Below are 19,315 nucleotides of genomic sequence, written 5' to 3'. Positions count from 1 at the left end.
ATAGTGATGGTGGGGGTGTGGCTAGAGAGATTACTCAGCAGTTAAGAGTGCTTGCTGCTCTTGCAGATAGCCCAGGTTCAGTTCACATACATGGCAGCTCACAGCTGTCGGTAACTCTAGTTCCATGCATCTAACATCCTCTTCTGGCCTCCATGGGTACTATATGTGCTTGGTTACATATATGCATGGCAAACATCATACATGCAAAATAAAAATAAATAGTTGTAAAGTGGTTAGGACATAAAATTGGCAAGTTGTGAAATGTTAATGAGGGAGAGAGGAAGAGGAAATGTTGACCCTCATTTATCTTACACAACTAAAGTAAATAATGAAAATCTTGAAGATAGACAATGAAATAGCAGGAGTTGTGGTTGGCAGAGAGGATGAAGGATTCATTTTGTTTAGGTTGGCATTGACTGACTGTGACATCTGATTTGGGGCAACACAGCAATCAGTTGGTTTGCACATAGTTTGGAACTAAGGGGATGAAATATGCTAGGATATTTTTTTTTTCAGTACATAGTTGTTAGTTGAAATCAAGGTCGCAAACAAAACCAGTCCAACTATATAAAGTGAGAAGAAGAATCACCTAAGTAGCTGGGCAGCAGCAGTGCACACCTTTAATCTCAGCACCTGGGAGGCAGAGCCAGGCGGATCTCTGTGAGTTAGAGGCCAGCCTGGTCTACAGAGCGAGATCCAGGACAGGCACCAAAACTACACAGAGAAACCCTGTCTCAAAACAACAACAACAACAAAAACAAACAAACAAAAAACACCAGAAATCACCTAGGCATGAAGAGAATGGAATTATGGCAAATATCAGTGTTGAGTTCAGGGGAAAACTAGAAACACTGAGATAAACACCAAGGGAGGATCCACAACTATACAAGGGAGCAGAGCAGTGTGGGATCCCAGAAAGCAGCCTGATCGAGTGTGTCTGGAATAGTTACCGCAGCATCGACAGCACGGGAGAGGTCCCGGAGGCCTCTGATGCCACTGGGGTTGTGAGTGGGAGCCGTTTGCAGCCGTGTGCTGAGTGTGAAAGAAGAACGAGGCGGGTGTGAGGGTGGCACTACTGCTGAGCCCAGTGTGGCCCTGCAGTGACTTCCTGAATGCATCCCGAGGTCAGAGTGCTTCTGGGGGTTTATCTCTGTTGTCCTGGGGTGGGATGAAGCACTTCAGGAAGTGCTGAGGACCTGAGCCCTGTAATGAGCCGGCGGCGGCTGCCTGCAGAAGCAGTGAAGGAGTCCATCTCCGTCCGTCCGAAGCTGGAGAGCGCCCTCGGCCTTAACTTGACTGCCTTGCCAGCAGAGGACTCGGGCTCCACTTGCCTCGTGCTGGAGGAAGCCCATCTCGTTCACAGCCTCGTGAACCGTGGCTTTCAGGACAAATGTTAATGAAATCTTAGAAATTTGAGAATTGCCTTGTTAGACTCTTTTCTATCCTGGATGCCTTCAGCAAGAACCCAGTTTTTTTTTTTTTTTTTCCACAAATCAACATATTTATTCTACCATATAAAATGAATAAAGGACAAAAACAACATGACCATCTTTGTATATGAAAAAAAGGCCTTTGTTAAAATTCAACTTTCACCAATCATAAAAGTCCTGGAGAATCTAGGGATATGGAGGATATAATTCAACACAATAAAGTCATCATCCAACAAACCCACAGCAACTTCTTGCTAAATAGAGAAAAACTCAGAGCAATTCCAAAACAGCAGAAAGAGGAAAGCATGAAGAACCCAGTTTTTAGTTACTGGCCTGCTCTGCCCGGCCTCTGACAGTCACATAGCTTCTTTTGCAGCAGGACTTTTGCTTCCTGGCATACTTTAGCTTTCAGTTGGCCCGTCTCTCTCATGCCCCCCAGTGTCCTCAGCCCTTTGCTCTCATGACTGCCTTTATCTCCTCCCCTCACCAAACAGGTTTCCATCTCCTCCCTTTTCTACTTGAACTCTGCCCTTGTCGTCTGCTCTTCCTTTCCAGGCCGCTACGGAGCTGCTACTCCATAGGCATAGGCTCGGTAGTCGCCAAACTCAGCTGCTGTTCACCTCGTCACTGTGGACAAAGCCTGTGTTCAGCTGGGGATGGAGCTTTCCAACACTTAGAGTGTGCGTGTGTGAGCAGGGGGTGGGGGAGGGGAGTCCTGTATGTATCACTCCTGAGGGCTGACATTTCTTACAGCAGGGATGTCAAATTACCCCCTTTTCTTAATCTACCATTTCATGCATGTTGCAAAATTATGCAGTCAGTAATGCTGATTCTGAATCTTAGCATTAAAAACAGTGTTAAAATATGTGCATTTTAGGGGAAATTCAGAATTTGATTCAAAAAATGTTATTGAAATCAAAGAAATGCATATAATATGGTTCAGCCTACATAGATTATTTTATAAAAAATGAAATCAATAGTCAATGATAAGTCCTCCAAAATGGTTACTATTCTACGTTTTCCCATTTGATTTTTTTTGAGATGTGGCCTTGCTGTGCAGCTCAGGCTGGCCTGGAACTAACTATAGAGCCCAGCTGGCCTCTTAAGTCGTGACTCTCTTGCCTCTGCTTCCTGAGTGCTGGGATTACAGGCCTGTAGCTGGAGGGCTTCTCTCCAGGTTCCCCAAGCCCCGCAGCCCCACAATCCACTTATAAAATAATCACTCAGACGCTTATATCACTTATAAACTGTATGGCCGTGGCAGGCTTCTCGCTAACTGTTCTTTTATCTTAAATTAACCCATTTTTATAAATCTATAGCTTGCCACGTGGCTGGTGGCTTACCGGCGTCTCTACATGCTCTTCTCCTCCCGGTGGCTGCAGTCACTCTCTCTCAGCCTTCCGCTTCCCAGAATTCTCCTCTCTCCTTGTCCCACCTACCTCCTGCCTGGTCATTGGCCATCAGTGTTTTATTTACATAGAGTGATATCCACAGCACTTCCCTTTCTTCTTTTTTTAAAAAGGAAGGTTTTAACTTTAACATGGTAAAATTACATATAACAAAACAATTACCGAGCAAGAATTATAGTTACAATATTAAAGAAGATGTCCTATCTATCTTATATTTGTGAGTTTAAGGTTTTATAGCTAACTTATCTTTTATCATAACTGAGGAAAATACGACTATCTAGCCTTCAACCACATCAAAGACCTGAGAAGGAACATAATGGTACCTGAGAAATGGTAGACGGATGCAAGCAACTTCGGGAATCTTGCAAGAGTAGACCAAGACAGCTGGCAGCCTGGACAGTCACCTAATGTTTCTCAGCATTGTTGGTGCATTCAAATTGGATACAGGCCTAGAGTATCTGACAGACCATTTTTAGAAGCAGGAATTTTAAGAGACCATCTTACCCTGTCTTGGCAGAGTACAGTAGTCGCTTTCCTTGTGTCCCGCTTGTCCAGAAAGGACAGCATTGCATTTGTACTGTCAGCCATCAAGGCAAGGGCAATTCTTTGCCCAGTAGGCCATTTTGTGCCAAAAAGACAAACTTCCAAATGGAAATGTCTTAGAAGCCCAACATTCTCTCGGGATCAATTGGTGCAGCCAGGAGCAATTGTGTCTCATGTCAACAGAATTCTAAGTTATTTAAATGCCATATTCTCCAGGTCTATGAAGTGTTTGAAGATTACCTATCTATCTGAAATATATCTATGTATACCTAGAAGACTTAACTAACATGGCTACAGATATGATTATCATAGATGACTAATTATTAATCTATTTTTTAATTATCCATTACAATTTTAAATGAGTTATATAAACACAATACCTCAAACAAGAATAGAAACATATATATATATATATATATATATATATATATATATATATATACAGTATAACAAAATCAACCTCAAGTCTGTATCAATGAACAAAATCTATACCAATGTAAAACATTTTAAGCATAAACTAAAATCTATACCAATGTAAAACATTTTAAACAAGTTGTTCTTTAAAAGTAGGTTCATTAATCTACCCTTTTATCTTATCATCTCCATATCCTCCTATATATCATATCCCCTTTTCTTTTTCAGAAAGAGATCACATTTATAATCAACCTGTTTTAAATAAAAATATTGGTTTTTCTCTGTCCCACACCAGAGGGCTCTTCTGATTTGGGACACAAGAATCACTTAACCATTTTTTTTTTTTTTTAAAGCAATATGTCTGGGTTTAGAGGGGGAGTGAGCCAATTCCACCTCTAAAGCCAGTTTGGTATATTTGGGAATTTGGGCGTAGCATCTCTTACTACTTCCTGCTGGAGGGGGGCGCTGTATCTTATGGGACGCAAAGAAAATTTTAGACCTATGGGGTAGTCCGTGAGGCTGTATTGTGTGAACCAGTTGCCTTGAAACCGCTCTGGATGTTGGATCATCTGGGCCATGGTGTCATCGGAGTCCTTTCAGGGGGTCTTGGCTGGTGAAACCTGATGTATCTTAATCTGGAACAAGTCCACAGCCTCTGGCTTTCTGTGGAGACAAAAGCAGAACTTCTTTTCCAAAGTAACATATCCTTATATCCAAATTTTGAAGTCAAGGTACTTTTAAAATATACATTTTGGCATAACTCAACAGCTTTTGTAATCAAATGTTTTTCTTCAGTTACGAATATCAAAGACAACATAATCCAGATTCTCTGTGTGGTAGCCATCGTTACGTGGCTTATTTTTTATATTACCTTGAGCCTTGAGCCTATTGCTTTAAACTGTACCATTGTAAGCCTGAAACGGCGCTGTGGCTGCTGGCTCCGCCCATTTCAGCTTCCCAACATGGCAGTGGTACGTTTTCCGCCAGCTCTGGGAGTCATCAAGTCTCAGAAATAGTGGGTCTAAGCTTTTATCAAAGCAGCATGTAGCCAGAAACCTCTTTTTTTTTTTTTTTTTTTTTTTTTTTAAATACTAGTAAAGACTAAATCTACCATACAGCTTAATTTGCCGCTGGTAGATGCCTCATTTCCTCCATACTGCCGGTCAAACACACCCGCAGGAACCCGCCAGTGTTCAAACTTGCGTTTTGCCGCATCTAGCTGTCCGTATGAGACAAGAAGCAGGAACCTGGTTTTGGCTCTGTTTAGAATTGGTTATTAAATATTCTCAGGTTTAAGGTGGAAACTCGAGCCGTTGGGCGCCATTTGTAGCTGGAGGGCTTCTCTCCAGGTTCCCCAAGCCCCGCAGTCCCACAATCCACTTATAAAATAATCACTCAGACGCTTATATCACTTATAAACTGTATGGCCGTGGCAGGCTTCTTGCTAACTGTTCTTTTATCTTAAATTAACCCATTTCTATAAATCTATACCTTGCCACGTGGCTGTTGGCTTACCAGAGTCTCTACATGCTGCTTCTCCTGGCGGTGGCTGCAGTGTCTCTCTCCCAGCCTTCTGCTTCCCAGAATTCTCCTCTCTCCTTGTCCCACCTACCTCCTGCCTGGTCATTGGCCATCAGTGTTTTATTTACATAGAGTGATATCCACAGCACAGGCCTGTTCCATCATGCCTGGCATATTCTGTGTTGGAATATGTAGAAATAGAAATAATTAAATAGAAATAGAAATAATTAAAGAGACTTTAAAAACTAGATGTGGTTGTTTACACAATCCCAGCACTTAGGAATCTGAGGCAGGAGAATCACAGATTCAAAGGCCAACGTGAGCTACATGACAGCCTGTTTCGAAAAGAAAAAAGAATCCAATAGTTTATGGCTATACATATGACTTCCTGCACTTCAATGTGCACTTCCTGTCTCTGCTCTCCACAGTTTTCTCACAGTTGCACTGAAAACAGTGGCAATTGTTTAAAAAAAAAGGGGGTGGGTGGGGTGGGAGTGGGGAAGCCATGTCTTGTTGAGATTCTTGGTTGTAAGCAATTGACTGACTGTATTTAGTAGAAAAGAAATGTATTTTTAAAAAGTCAGGGTCAGACAAGATGAAGCATGCCTTTAATCTTAGCACTTGGAAGGCAGAGGCAAGTCGATCTCTGTGAGTTCAAGGCCAGCCTGGTACACACACAGAAAGTTTTGGGCCAGCCAGGGCTCTATAGTAAAACCCTGTCTAAAACAACGGAAGAAGCTGAGAAGAACTCTACAGTTTGGTTTAAAAAGGCAAATAACCCAATGTTAAGAATTGTGACAGGGCCAGCTAAAATGGCAGAGAGTAGAAGTATGCAAATGGTAGACAAACACGGGAAAGGATGCATGACATCGTTAGTCCTCGGAGATATACAGATCAGAACCTCACTACTTCACAGTATCCAGACTGGCTAGAATTACAAAATTGGATGAGAAAGCTGAGCATCATGGCACACACCTTTAATCCCAGCATTAAGGAGGCAGAGGCAGGTGATCTCTGAGACCAGGCCAGCCTGGTCTACAGAGCAAGTTCCAGGACAGCCAGAGCTGCACAGAGAAACCCTGTCTGAAAACAACAGAAGTTGGATGATAGACGTTCACACTCTGCTGCTGAGAAACAGACTAACTCAAGGCCTGTAGCCCTTCAGATTTCAGCCACTTCAGAGCTACAGCCCCAATCCATTAGGTTGAGTTCTGAGCAAGGTCCTTAGATGCTAAAGATGAAGATTATAGATCTGATTTCTGTCACTGTTTTTATAGCAAGTACTTACTTGTTGGTATATAACTTTACCCAACAGTTTCATACATTATTTCTCTAACACCAAGGAAAATTCAGGATAAGAGTATACAGTTCATTGCAAAACCACCCCAGTCTGAGGTTGGGAGTACTCAGATTTTGCTGATATGAGGTTAATCTTGAATTAAAGCTAATATCCCCAACCATGCCTAAGTCTAAGGTGACTAGATACATTTTCTTAATGAAGTCAATCATTTTACTTTGTTCAGTATTTTAATCCTTGAAATATTTGAAAAAGCAGCTAGCACAGTGTATAATTCTAATATCAATGTCATCGGTTTCAGTATGTTGGATATCTCCTTGAGTATAACAGCATAGGTTTAAAGTGATTGTACATTAGGGAATCTTTGGCTTTCTTCCTAAGGGTCTGCTGATATCAGTACTTTCTTTTTGATTCTATTTAATTATGCATGTGGTCTTCAACTTTGACAAACTTTCCTTTAAGAAAAAGTAGACTGAAACCTGTCAACAGAGATTTGGAATATGTTTAGTCTTTCTTAATAGTATGTTTTTTTTGATGTAATATGCAAACAAACACAACTATCAAAATTTCATTCTAGTTCATTCCTCATTCCAGAAGGTACACATTTAATCAAAGCACAGTTTGTCATTAGTTCAGAATTAATTATTTAGTACTAAACCCAAACACCCGTCTTTGAATCCACACCATAACAGCATTAGGCTGCTCTGCTATGGTGTTAACTCTGCTCCAGCCACCAGTTACCACAGACTTTAGAAAATAACCTAACCTATCTGGGCCCCAACTTCTCGGTGTGAAAAGGGAAATTATAGAACTTTAAGCACATTGTATTTATGGTACAAAATGATGGACTTCACAGTGACAGTTGCCCGCAGGTAGAGCGTCTGTTTTGATCTTATTGACCCTTCCTCGTTGCTCCCTCCTGCTCCCCACCCAGCTTTCATGTAGTCCCCCTCTAGTGTCAAGTTTTGTTTTTTAATAAGTAATTTGTTTTTTTCGAGACAGGATTTCTCTTTGTAGCCCTGGCTGTCCTAGAATTTGCTTTGTAGACCAGAGTGGTCTTGAACTCAGAGATCTGCTTGCTTCTGCCTCCTGAGTGCTGGGATTAAAATACCGGGCATGTGTACCATTGTGCCCAGCTGTCTTTTGTTTTTTAAGTCTAAAATTCTATGTAAGAAAAAAAATGTATTTATATTTATGGGCTTGACTTATTTTTGTATAATATAGTGACCCTAGTCCCAACATGATTTCATTCTTGTTTATGGTTGATACATACTCATTGTGTACATAAGCCATATTTTCATCATTCATATAGTGATAGTTGTAGGCCGATTCCATAGCTTAGGAGTTGTGCAGGGGTCTCAGACTTTGACTTCTGTGCTAGTTCTAGTTTGAGGTTTTGAGGAATGGCTATACATTTTCCATAGTGGCTACTAATTTACATTCATATTTACAGTATATAGAGACCCTCCTCCATCTTCTAGTGTCTGTTGTTATTATAGTATATAGAGACCCTCCTCCTTCATCCTCCAGTGTCTGTTGTTATTACAGTATATAGAGACTCTCCTTCATTCTCCAGTGTCTGTTGTTATTATAGTATATAGAGACCCTCCTCCTTCATCCTTCAGTGTCTGTTGTTATTACAGTATATAGAGACCCTCCTTCATCCTCCAGTGTCTGTTGTTATTACAGTATATAGAGACCCTCCTCCTTCATCCTCCAGTGTCTGTTGTTATTATAGTATATAGAGACCCTCTTCCTTCATCCTCCAGTGTCTGTTGTTGTTATAGTATATAGAGACCCTCCTCCTTCATCCTCCAGTGTCTGTTGTTATTATAGTATATAGAGACCCTCCTCCTTCATCCTCCAGTGTCTGTTGTTATTATAGTATATAGAGACCCTCCTCCTTCATCCTCCAGTGTCTGTTGTTATTATAGTATATAGAGACCCTCCTCCTTCATCCTCCAGTGTCTGTTGTTATTACAGTATATAGAGACCCTCCTCCTTCATCCTCCAGTGTCTGTTGTTGTTATAGTATATAGAGACCCTCCTCCTTCATCCTCCAGTGTCTGTTGTTATTACAGTATATAGAGACCCTCCTCCTTCATCCTCCAGTGTCTGTTGTTGTTATTACAGTATGTAGAGACCCTCCTTCATCCTCCAGTGTCTGTTGTTGTTATTATAGTATATAGAGACCCTCCTCCTTCATCCTCCAGTGTCTGTTGTTGTTATTACAGTATGTAGAGACCCTCCTCCTTCATCCTCCAGTGTCTGTTGTTATTATAGTATATAGAGACCCTCCTCCTTCATCCTCCAGTGTCTGTTGTTATTATAGTATGTAGAGACCCTCCTCCTTCATCCTCCAGTGTCTGTTGTTGTTATTACAGTATGTAGAGACCCTCCTTCATCCTCCAGTGTCTGTTGTTATTACAGTATATAGAGACCCTCCTCCTTCATCCTCCAGTGTCTGTTGTTGTTATTATAGTATATAGAGACCCTCCTCCTTCATCCTCCAGTGTCTGTTGTTGTTATTACAGTATATAGAGACCCTCCTCCTTCATCCTCCAGTGTCTGTTGTTATTATAGTATATAGAGACCCTCCTCTTTCATCCTCCAGTGTCTGTTGTTATTACAGTATATAGAGACCCTCCTCCTTCATCCTCCAGTGTCTGTTGTTGTTATTATAGTATATAGAGACCCTCCTCCTTCATCCTCCAATGTCTTGTTGTTGTTATTATGGTATATAGAGACCCTCCTCCTTCATCCTCCAGTGTCTGTTGTTATTATAGTATATAGAGACCCTCCTCCTTCATCCTCCAGTGTCTGTTGTTCTTTTTATTATAGGCACAACGACCAGGTGAGATGAAATCTCATTTTAATCTTGATTTATACTTTGCAACTGGCAAACAATGGTGAACTTTTTCATAATTTACTGACATTTGTACTTCTTCATTTAAGGATCTTTCATTCATTTGCCCACTTATTGATTGGTATCTAGAATATACAAAGAACTTTTTTTTGTTTGTTTTGTTTTGTTTTTCGAGACAGGGTTTCTCTGCGTAGTTTTGCGCCTTTCCTGGAACTCACTTGGTAGACCAGGCTGGCCTCGAACTCACAGCGATCCGCCTGGCTCTGCCTCCCGAGTGCTGGGATTAAAAGCGTGCGCCACCACCGCCCGGCCACAAAGAACTTTTAAGAAATGAATTTGTTTCACACTCATTCTATTCTTTGAATCTGTCATTTCTCTCAGGATGCTAATTTATATCTTAAGTCAAGGAAGAATGCTATGTCTTATGACAACTTTCCAAAATTGAATTGATAGATAATACTAAGTTCCATTAAAATGTTAGAAATAAAGCCAGCTGTAGTGATGCACATCTATAATCCCAGCAGTCAGGAGATGGAGGCAGGAGGATTATAGTGAGTTTGAGGTTAGCCTGGGCTACACTGTGAGACCCTGTTCAAAAAACAAAACCCAGAAATACTTGTAAGGCTAATTCACTCTCTCCTTGTTTCCTTTGTGTGCTTGGAGCAGGGTGCTTCTAATATAAATGCAGACAGTTAGAGATAGACGTAGTCAGAGATGGACCAGAAACCTGAGAATTGAAGAGAAGTTTGAGGAAAGAGAGGATATGAATGTAGAGGAAAGAGATGGAGGATATTGTATTTACAGGTACAACATGAGCCCTAATGTGTGCTGGGAATGGAATGTCATGTTAGGGAGTTTTGAGGCACACCTAAGTCAGAAGAGATCATAATGCTGGTGTTTGCCAAAGGATGGGGTCCAGTTTATTGGAAGAGTGGATACAGGCTGGTTCGTTTCTGACAACATACAGACAACGAAGAGTTTGGAAGTTGGGTCCTGGTAGTCATGAAGGGTAGTTTCTAAGGAAATTTAATATAATAAGTTGCAGAATAGATTGGGAAACAGAAGACAAGCTAGGGAAATATTAAATGATTGGATCTGAAACAGTAGAAATTCAGTCCAAAAGTAGAGAACAGATAGGAAACTCATTGAAAAGGAAGAAGTAACTTTGTGTGTTGAATCAGGAGCTCTGGGAGAGTGAGAAACTCTAAACAACATGGGAAGTTCTATCTCTCTTTTAATTTTTTTTTCGAAACAGGGTTTCTCTGTGTAGCTCTGGCTGTCCTGGAACTCACTCTGTAGACCAGGCTGGCCTTGAACTCACAGAGATCCACTTGTCTCTTCCTCTTGAGTACTGGGATTAAAGGCATGTGCCACCAGTGCCTGGTGGAATTCTGCTTTTTATAAGAGAAAGAAAAGAAATCAACCACAAATAGAAATTAGAAAACAAGTTTGATGAGAGTAGGTTTTATTTCTTATTTTTGGTTCTATGTATCAAACTTGGGGCTTTATGCAGACTAAGCATGCGTTCTATCACTGAACTAAATCCCAGGCCCCTATGTATTGACATTTTTTAAATGATTGATTTATTATTTATGTTTTATGTGTATGAGTGTGTGTTGGTACACCATGTGCCTGCAGTGCCTGAGGAGGCCAGAAGAGGGCATTGGGTACCCTGCATCTTATCCCTTGGAACTGCAGTTGAGACGGTTGTGAGCAGCCATGTGAGTGCTGGGAACTGAACTCGGGTCCTCTGGAAGAACAGTAAGCACTCTTAACCACTGAGCCCTCTTTCCAGCTCCAATGGCGAAAATTTTATTTAGCTATTTTTCTAAAGTGGTTCATTAAAATTACTTCTTTTTTATTTAATTTTTTTCAAGACAGGGTTTCTCTATGTAGCCTAGGGTGTCTTGGAATTTACTCTGTAGACCAGGCTGGCCTTGAACTCAGAGATCCACCTGTCTCTGCCTCCTTGAGTGCTGGGATTAAAAGCCTGTGCTACCACTACCTGGCTATTTCATAATTTTTGTACAAAACAAGATATCTGAAAACTAATGACTTAGAGGAATTGCTACCATAATTGTTAGGCCTAGTAATGGTTACTGGATTTCCTAGTACAGTTGAAATACTCAGTAATGATTAATGGATTGCCTAATATTGTTGAAAAACTCAATTACTGGATTTCCAAAACTCCTGAAATATTCCATAGTTGTTTTAATCTTTGTAGTTGTAGATTTCTAGCAGTGTGGGAATTGTTCTGGCTTGAGATGCTCTGGTGTGTTGGGTCATATTACTGATCACAAGTCATATCCCTGAGTTAGGATGCAGAGTCCCCATGGAGTCGCTGCGTGGCTCTTGTTGGCATTTAGTGAGCAGTGTCCAAGTGTATCATTTCATTCCTTATGTTTCTTGAAACTGACATTCCCATTTGCCTCTTGAGAAAAATAGAATTTATCTTCAACTTTGTCCAAAGCACAAAACAGTTCGAAATTAAGAACATAGCTGTATAAGATCTTAAGACCATCAAGTACTTTGACCAAGACCTCCTTGGTCTCACACTGGGAGGTAAGGTAGCAGGCCCTAGGATCCAACATCCATGAGATATACTAATTGAAGGTTCCCGAATAGGTGTCCTGCCACTTCGTAGCTTCACAGTTAAGTGCATCTCAGCTTCAGCTGTGCTGTCTTTCTTTGTAGATGTTCAGGAAAATGACAGGTTTATCTGTAGCTGCTATCTCCTCAGGTTTTCTGACCTGGCTCCAGTCCTAGAGTTTGATCTGAGAACTAAACCTCATTCTGTCTATAGGCTTGTCGATTTGGTAACATGTGGGCCTCCTAACTAAAATCTATTGGAATTATATGAAGACTGTGTTGGTTATAGTTTTGGGGAGAGGGCTGGGTGATTGTCATAATTTCTGCTGGTAGAGTTTCTGAAAGAAAAATGAAGTCAGCTCCTTTTGTTGGGGAAGAGATTTCATGTTATCTGTGTTTGCAGGCTTTCTGGCTCACATGCTGGAGGAATCCTTGCTGCGGGGGTGTTTTCATTTTCTCGACTAACATGGCAGTGGTCCATTGCAGCTGAGGTTTTTAGCTTAAACAATCTGTTTGTGGGGCTGCTCATGGCACTTACTGTGCGTTTTGAGGAGGCGGCAGCCGCAAAGGAAAGATCAAAGGTAAGCTATTTTGATCAAAGTGAAATCAGTTTTGTTTCAATTTTTAGACAGAAATGTATTTCTTTTTAACTTTGGTTTAGACGCATTTATCTATTCTGATCCCTATAGGGTAGTCTGGGCGGGTGGGGAGACTGACCTCGGTCCTTTGTTAGGAGTGGAGGCATGGTGGTTCTCAAGCATGGCACGTCCCCCTCTGGAGTTCAGAAGGTTTGGGAGAATGGGAATTAGGACATTTTTAGTGCGTCCTGAAAGAGGGATGGGATTGGTTCATACATACATATACAGTGTGTGTGTGTGTGTGTGTGTGTGTGTGTTGTAGGTCAAGCTGTGAGTGAACCTCCTTAAGATATATGCTATGGTAGTACATTGATTTCTCACTAATCACAGGGAAGATCACAGTTATAAATTATTTTTATCCAGAAGAAGAGCATTAAATGTAAAAACCCAAGTTGTTCAAGTTGTTCAGAGGAGGTCACTGCCACAGTCATCTCAAGTGTGAAAGAGCCTTGTCTCCTAAGCCCTTAGCCTCTACGCCTCAGAGGGGTTACATCTTCCTAGTCCAGGCCACCTTGTTGTTAGAGTTTAGAAACCAAAGAGACCATGGTTTATTTGTGGTTCCCATAAATCTCCAATGCTATTAGAGTGTTTTTTTTTAACAAAAACAAAAACAACCTTTTCTGATTATGTCAAAGAAAAGAAAAAAAAACCCATGGTATATGCGATATATACGTGCCGTGTCCTTGTTAAGGGACATAAGCAGACTTTCTTGGATTTAGTCATAAGGACCATGGTAGCAGACTTAACTTCAAATATAAAGAAAAGTAGAAATTTCTAACCAAGGAGCCAGCAGGGAAACAGTAAAAGATTACTGCCAGGACACGTAAGGATAAAGGGGGATTTGGGCCAAACCAAATGCACAAGGTTCTTGGGAGGGAGCAGGCCCTTGATGAGATGTGGAGCTGTGATGGGATGTGTAGGTACGGGGCTCACTCACTATCTGCAGAGCGCTTGGACAATGGAGAAGAGATTGAAGGAGCCTGACTGCAGTGTGGTCAAGGAGAGAACCAATTATGAAACATCTAAATGTTCAGTAACAACTAAAAGCCCCCTCCGAGATAACCAGAGTTCTAAATAAAATTGTATTTAATTAGTAAGGGAAAAGTAAAGCAGAATTGCTGAACTTCAGTGACAGATTTCAGTTAGGAATTAAACAGTACCCCATGATAGTAAGGGGCTTCCCAGGAGTCAGTTTGAAGATAGTCTTAAGGTCCAACTGTAGGGTTTTATGAGACTGGGGAAAAATTACTCAGAACTACTGGTGATAAACATTAGTGACTATTAATGTGGCTGTTTGCATCTCAGGGCTTGGTGTTAATCGGGCCTGGCATGCCAAACCTTCGTAGGTGCATCGGGGGCTTTTTACTGTTATGTTTAGTTTTAGGGGAAGTTTTGACTAGTGTTTCTTTTTGCTTTCTCAGATAGCAGTCATTGGTGCCTTCTGCTGTGGCCTTAGCTTGTGTAATCAGCACACAATAGTGCTCTATGTTTTATGCATAATACCCTGGATTCTCTTCCGGCTTCTGAAAGAAAAGGTAGGGTTTTTTTTTAATTAAAAAAATTAAAATTCATACTATTTCATATAGGTTCAATTCAGCATTTGTGTTATCTGAAGAAATTAGGGCTTTAATGTTTCTTGAGTTCTATGTAAAGCATAAATGACCTGAGGCTTTAATGATATTGACTTTAAAAAGAGGATTTACAGAATTATACAATATTGATTGTGGTGGCATCTGGCCGACTTCATAATTTTCCTCGTGATTCTTGACAGCACCTCAGTGGGAAGAGGCAGAAGGGACTGAGAGCCGCAATATCCAGTTTCCTAAATGTTTTTCTTGCACGTCCTAAGGCTCAAGGCAGTCAAGCACCACCGCTTTATTCCTTCACTCAAGTGCAGCGTGTTGTCTGTGCTCCCTCCAGGTGCTGGAGACTATCCCAACAGACAGCGTCACCACTGACGTGAACTCCGTGAAGTTAGAAATGATAGTCCTGTTTCCTCAGAATCCGTAGAATTCCTCCTTCTAGTTGAAAACTGCTCATTTCCCTTTTATCTTTCTCAGGGAGAAAACAGTAATGTTAATTAAAATGACAGAGAGAAGCAAGGCAGAATTTTCTTTGTTAGACACTGGGAGATTCAGGTAGGAAAAGGCAGGGAGTGAGTTAGTTAGTCATGGACTGTGGGAGATAAATGTCCTTAATTCTGTCTGAGTTCTTCGAGAGCTGTAGCCTTTTTGTAAAGCAGTACTGGGTGGTCACTTTATTTATTGGTTCTTTGTTAACAAACTCAGTGATATTTATTTCTCATTATTTGTTAATTATGCTCAACTACAGTTGGAATTATACTAGAAAACAACATAAAGCATATAATAAAATTATTAGGAAATAAGAAAATAATTATACTAAAGCTTTAAATAATTGTATTTACTATGCTTTAGCACATCTTGGTAACAAAGCAAAAAAGGGTAATGTGGAGATTATAAGATTCTTATTATGTGATTATAAAAAAGAAACAGTAGTTGACAAAGGACAACTTTTTCTTAGAATTTAGTTCAGTGACGTCAATTATATAAGTCCTTACATGGGGGACATTAAACAGCTTAACCAGCAGCTTGTTTTTAGATTGTTATTTACTGATGTTTGGTTCTTTGACCTAAGGTCTCTGTGCTTCAAAGTGGTTTAATAGAATATGCAGAAAGTTCTTTATGTAAGTCTTGGATGATAGATGAAGACATAACTAGATATGATAGTACATGCTTGTAATCCCAACATTCAGGAGTCCGAGCAGAAGGCTGAAGAGTCTGAGGCCAAGCTAAGTTACACAGAGACTTTGAAGCCAGCCAGGTTTATATCCCAAAATATATGAATTTAAGACAAAGAGTTAACATTAAAAAGTGTAATTCACCAAAGGCTTGTGTATGGGATATAAAACTGAGGCGGCACACACGCTTTTCCTGAGTCAGTGGGTACCTGGATGGGGTAGACAGGCAGCCCAGCCTGCTCTAGTTTCAGACTGCTGACCTCAGCAGAGTCAGGGTTATTTTATGGAAAGCACCTGCTGGTTGATTTGAAGATAAGCCTTATAATTTGTGTAAAATGTTCAGGACTCAAGAGTTAATATGATAAAGCCTGGGCTAAGGACTATTGCTCTGTCCTGGAGTAGGTTGCAGACGAGTGCTTGGATTTGGGCATCTGTGACTCTTCAATGTAGCTCTTTCATTTCCATTAAATAGGGAACATGGACAGTAATTATGTGTGTGTGTGTTTCTATATGTATACATAGGTATATGTATATATGTGTATTTATATGGAAACTCAATTCCACCACCAGACCATTCTGTTTGTAGGGTCCTGTCAGGTGACCACAGCGTCCAGCTAGGACAGGAAAGCTCTGCCCCATCCATCTGGAACAGCCCTCATGGAATTGTCCCTGCTTACTTCTTACACAAAGGGAGAACAATATAGAAACTGTTTCTTTCCATCCAAATTCAACTTTATAATGTACAGTGCCTCCAAGACTGTCAGCGCCGACTTCCCTAGACCCACTTTTAAGAGTGGCAGCCTGTTGTCAGATTAGATAGTTCTGCATGCTTTCATGCCATCGCTTTTATGCATATTGTTTCTGCTGTAGAAATCACAAATGAGATCAGTGCTTAAGAAAACACTTCCTTAATTTTCAATTAAGAATGTTTGTTTGAAAATGCAAAGAGAAGTCGGCTGCTTGTTCTACTTCTGCCGGTTGAGTCCTGGCTCTCATATTCATTCCCACAGATACATTTCTCGTTTTCGTCAGGGAAAACGTTGGCAGTTTCCAGTTATGATGTTTGTAAGAGATCCCTTTTCTCAGTTATTAGAGCAAACGAGGCTTGACTGTTTCTAGAATGCCCGAATTCACATTGTTGGACTTAGTCTTTGTAATTATTCTCATATTGTACAGGTGAGGAGCTCCTCCAGGGAGAACATATGAAACAGCATGGTTGCACATAACAGCAAGTTCCTTTTGTATTCCATGAGACATAGAGGAGAGCAATGTGGATGCACCCGGAGGTCTATAAAAGATAGCTTTGTTTACACCAAACACTTCCATGCAATGTCCAAAGCTCTTGGAAAGAATTACATCACCACTGTGTAATTGTAAGGAAATAGACAGTTAAAGCCACTTATGATGGTGATGAAGTGAATTAGCATTAAAATAGCATTAGGGGCCAAATAACATGCAGTCACTTCCAAGTGGGTCATCTCGGCAGTGCAATGCTGCATGTCGGGACATGGTTTAACTGTAAAAGATGCAGCACACTTGATGCTTATACGTCTTTGCTAATATTTGCTCCACTCAGGTTTTGCCACGAAAAGGAATCCAGGCTGATGCAATTTCCTAGTAATCCTCAGTAATCAGAAGGTTTAGCATAGTATCTGTGGTGACTTAATATAAATTGAGAGATCAGCGTTAAGCAAACACATTTGACGTTTCCCTTGATGTGTTTTTGAAGTTCCAGGGATGGGCTAGAATAAACATGTCAGCCACTGTGTGCTTCTGTGCAGGAACTCCCCTTCAGCTCTCTGGTGAAGCTGACTCTGGCCTTCTCTGCCGGCCTGCTGCCCTACGTCTACCTGCCTGTATCATCCTATCTCAATCACGCCCGCTGGACCTGGGGAGACCAGACGACACTTCGAGGTTTCCTGACGCATTTTCTCCGGGAAGAATATGGAACATTCAGCCTGGTAAACTCAGATTTAAAGTCCTGCCAAGGACACACGTGGCACATCTTGGACCTTAACTGAAAGAGCAGCAGATAGGACTGTCATTTAGTTACTTGTGGAGCAGATTAGTCCCTTGGAGTGTGGCTCTTCACATGGGCTGTTTACTGTGACAATAGTAGCCCTGACACACACACACACACACACACACACACACACACACACACACACACACACACTTTTTGTTTGTTTAGTTTTTTAAATTTATGAGTCAATGTCTTACTCCATAGCATAGGCTTGCTTCTAACTTATGATCTCCATGCCTCCACTTCCTGGGTGCAGAAGTTATAAATGTGTACCCACATTCGACTTAACATTTCCTTTTCATTTATTTATAATTCAATTTTTAAAACTTGGGGGATTTTATGTGCATGGGTGTTTTGCCTTAATGTATATCTGTCTGCCATGTGTCGTTACTGTGCTTGGAGACCAGAAGAGGATGTTGGATCTCCTGGGACCAGAGTTGCAGGCAGTTGTGAACTAACATGTGGGTGCTGGGAGTCAACCTGGGTCCTCTCTTAAGCACTGAGCCATTTTCTCCAGCCCCGAGATTTCTTTTACTTGATGAATAGTATTTATGTTACTGCTTAGTGTTAAATGGAAAAGCTGTCTATAAAGCTTCAGAAAAGGTAAGTTTACTAAATTAGAGGTGTGTACTTAAAAAATTCAACAGGCTTGCCTTCCCTGAGGCATGGTAGGGAAAAATTAAATGTAATTGCAGTAAAGGATAAAAGAAAGGAAAAATAGAAGATAATATTATTTTAATATAGACAGTGGTATTAGGGTTTTCTCTGATGGCTTGTATTCTGTGTTTTGCTTACAAAAATAAATTTCAGAAGAATCCGTAGTGATACCATTGACAAATTTCCAAACCCCTCAAAAACTGACATTATTGTGCAAGACTACCTGCAAAAGGAGCGAAGCTTTCTGAAAGGGGGAAGAGAGGCCAGGCAAGATGGCACACAAGGTCACAAGTTCCAGGCCAGCTGTCAGTAGTGAGACTTCTGAATGAATAAATAAACACATAATGCAGTGGGAAATAGTTAGGGAAGGAGGGGCCTTCAAGAGTCTGTGGGGTTCCCGATGGTATTGATGAGGTTCTGTTTCTTTGTCTCTTTTTCGTTTGTCTTCTTTTAAAGACAGGGTCCCTGTGTAGCCCAGGCTGGCCTAGACCTTCCAGTTCTGGGTTAAAAGCCTGTGCTCTCATAACCAGCTAGGTTTTATTTCCTGAATGGTTAATTTGAAGATTTCTTTCTTTATCCTTCAAGTATGCATTATGTGTGTGTATACATATATATTACATCTAGGAAATATTTCATTATAAAAGAGATTAATAAAAGAATAATTGTTAATTACTATTTGATGTAGAGAGTTTAATTCTTAAAATTTATACTCTTGTTTACTTAATATTGGTTTAACCTATAAAATGTAGGTTGAAGCTAGCAAGACAAGGGTGCTGGCTGTCAATCCTGTTGATCTGAGTTCAATCGCTAGAACCAACCCATGTGGTGGAGAAAGATAATTGACCCCCGTAGGGTTGTCCCCTGACCTCCACATGCAGGCCATTGTGTCGTGTGTGCATACGTACATGATAGATATATGCAAAAAAGATTTTTGTTTTTTGAGGCAGACACTTCATTTAAATTCAGGTCTTCTGGTTGCTCCAAGTTGGCTTTTTAAAAAGTGTGGGTTGAGGGTACTTTCAGATGTAAGATTAGTATCATCCACACAGTGTTGACAAATGTGAGCTCTCAGATTATACTGAACTCTCACTGAAGCCCTGAGAACCTAGAAAGGCTGCAGCAGACACGCAAGAGAGTGTGCTTTCTCTGCGTGCCGGTCACTCCTTCCGG

General features: G+C 40.8%; 1 protein-coding gene across 4 annotated transcripts in view; it reads left to right on the top strand.

Annotated features, from left to right (window-relative positions):
- The window catches only part of Tmem260 (transmembrane protein 260), a 72,712-nt gene that overhangs the window by 18,361 nt on the left and 35,036 nt on the right, over positions 1-19,315 (top strand). For all 4 annotated transcript variants that reach the window (XM_037208582.1, XM_028873557.2, XM_037208581.1 and 1 more), the window contains exons 4-6: positions 12,473-12,650; positions 14,129-14,242; positions 17,247-17,426. In XM_037208582.1, the coding sequence (XP_037064477.1) occupies positions 12,473-12,650; positions 14,129-14,242; positions 17,247-17,426 (472 nt within the window). The remainder of the gene's footprint in view (positions 1-12,472; positions 12,651-14,128; positions 14,243-17,246; positions 17,427-19,315) is intronic.

Source organism: Peromyscus leucopus, chromosome 9 (genome assembly GCF_004664715.2).
Source record: "Peromyscus leucopus breed LL Stock chromosome 9, UCI_PerLeu_2.1, whole genome shotgun sequence".
Lineage (NCBI taxonomy): Eukaryota > Metazoa > Chordata > Mammalia > Rodentia > Cricetidae > Peromyscus > Peromyscus leucopus.
This window is presented reverse-complemented; position numbering and strand designations above follow the sequence as displayed.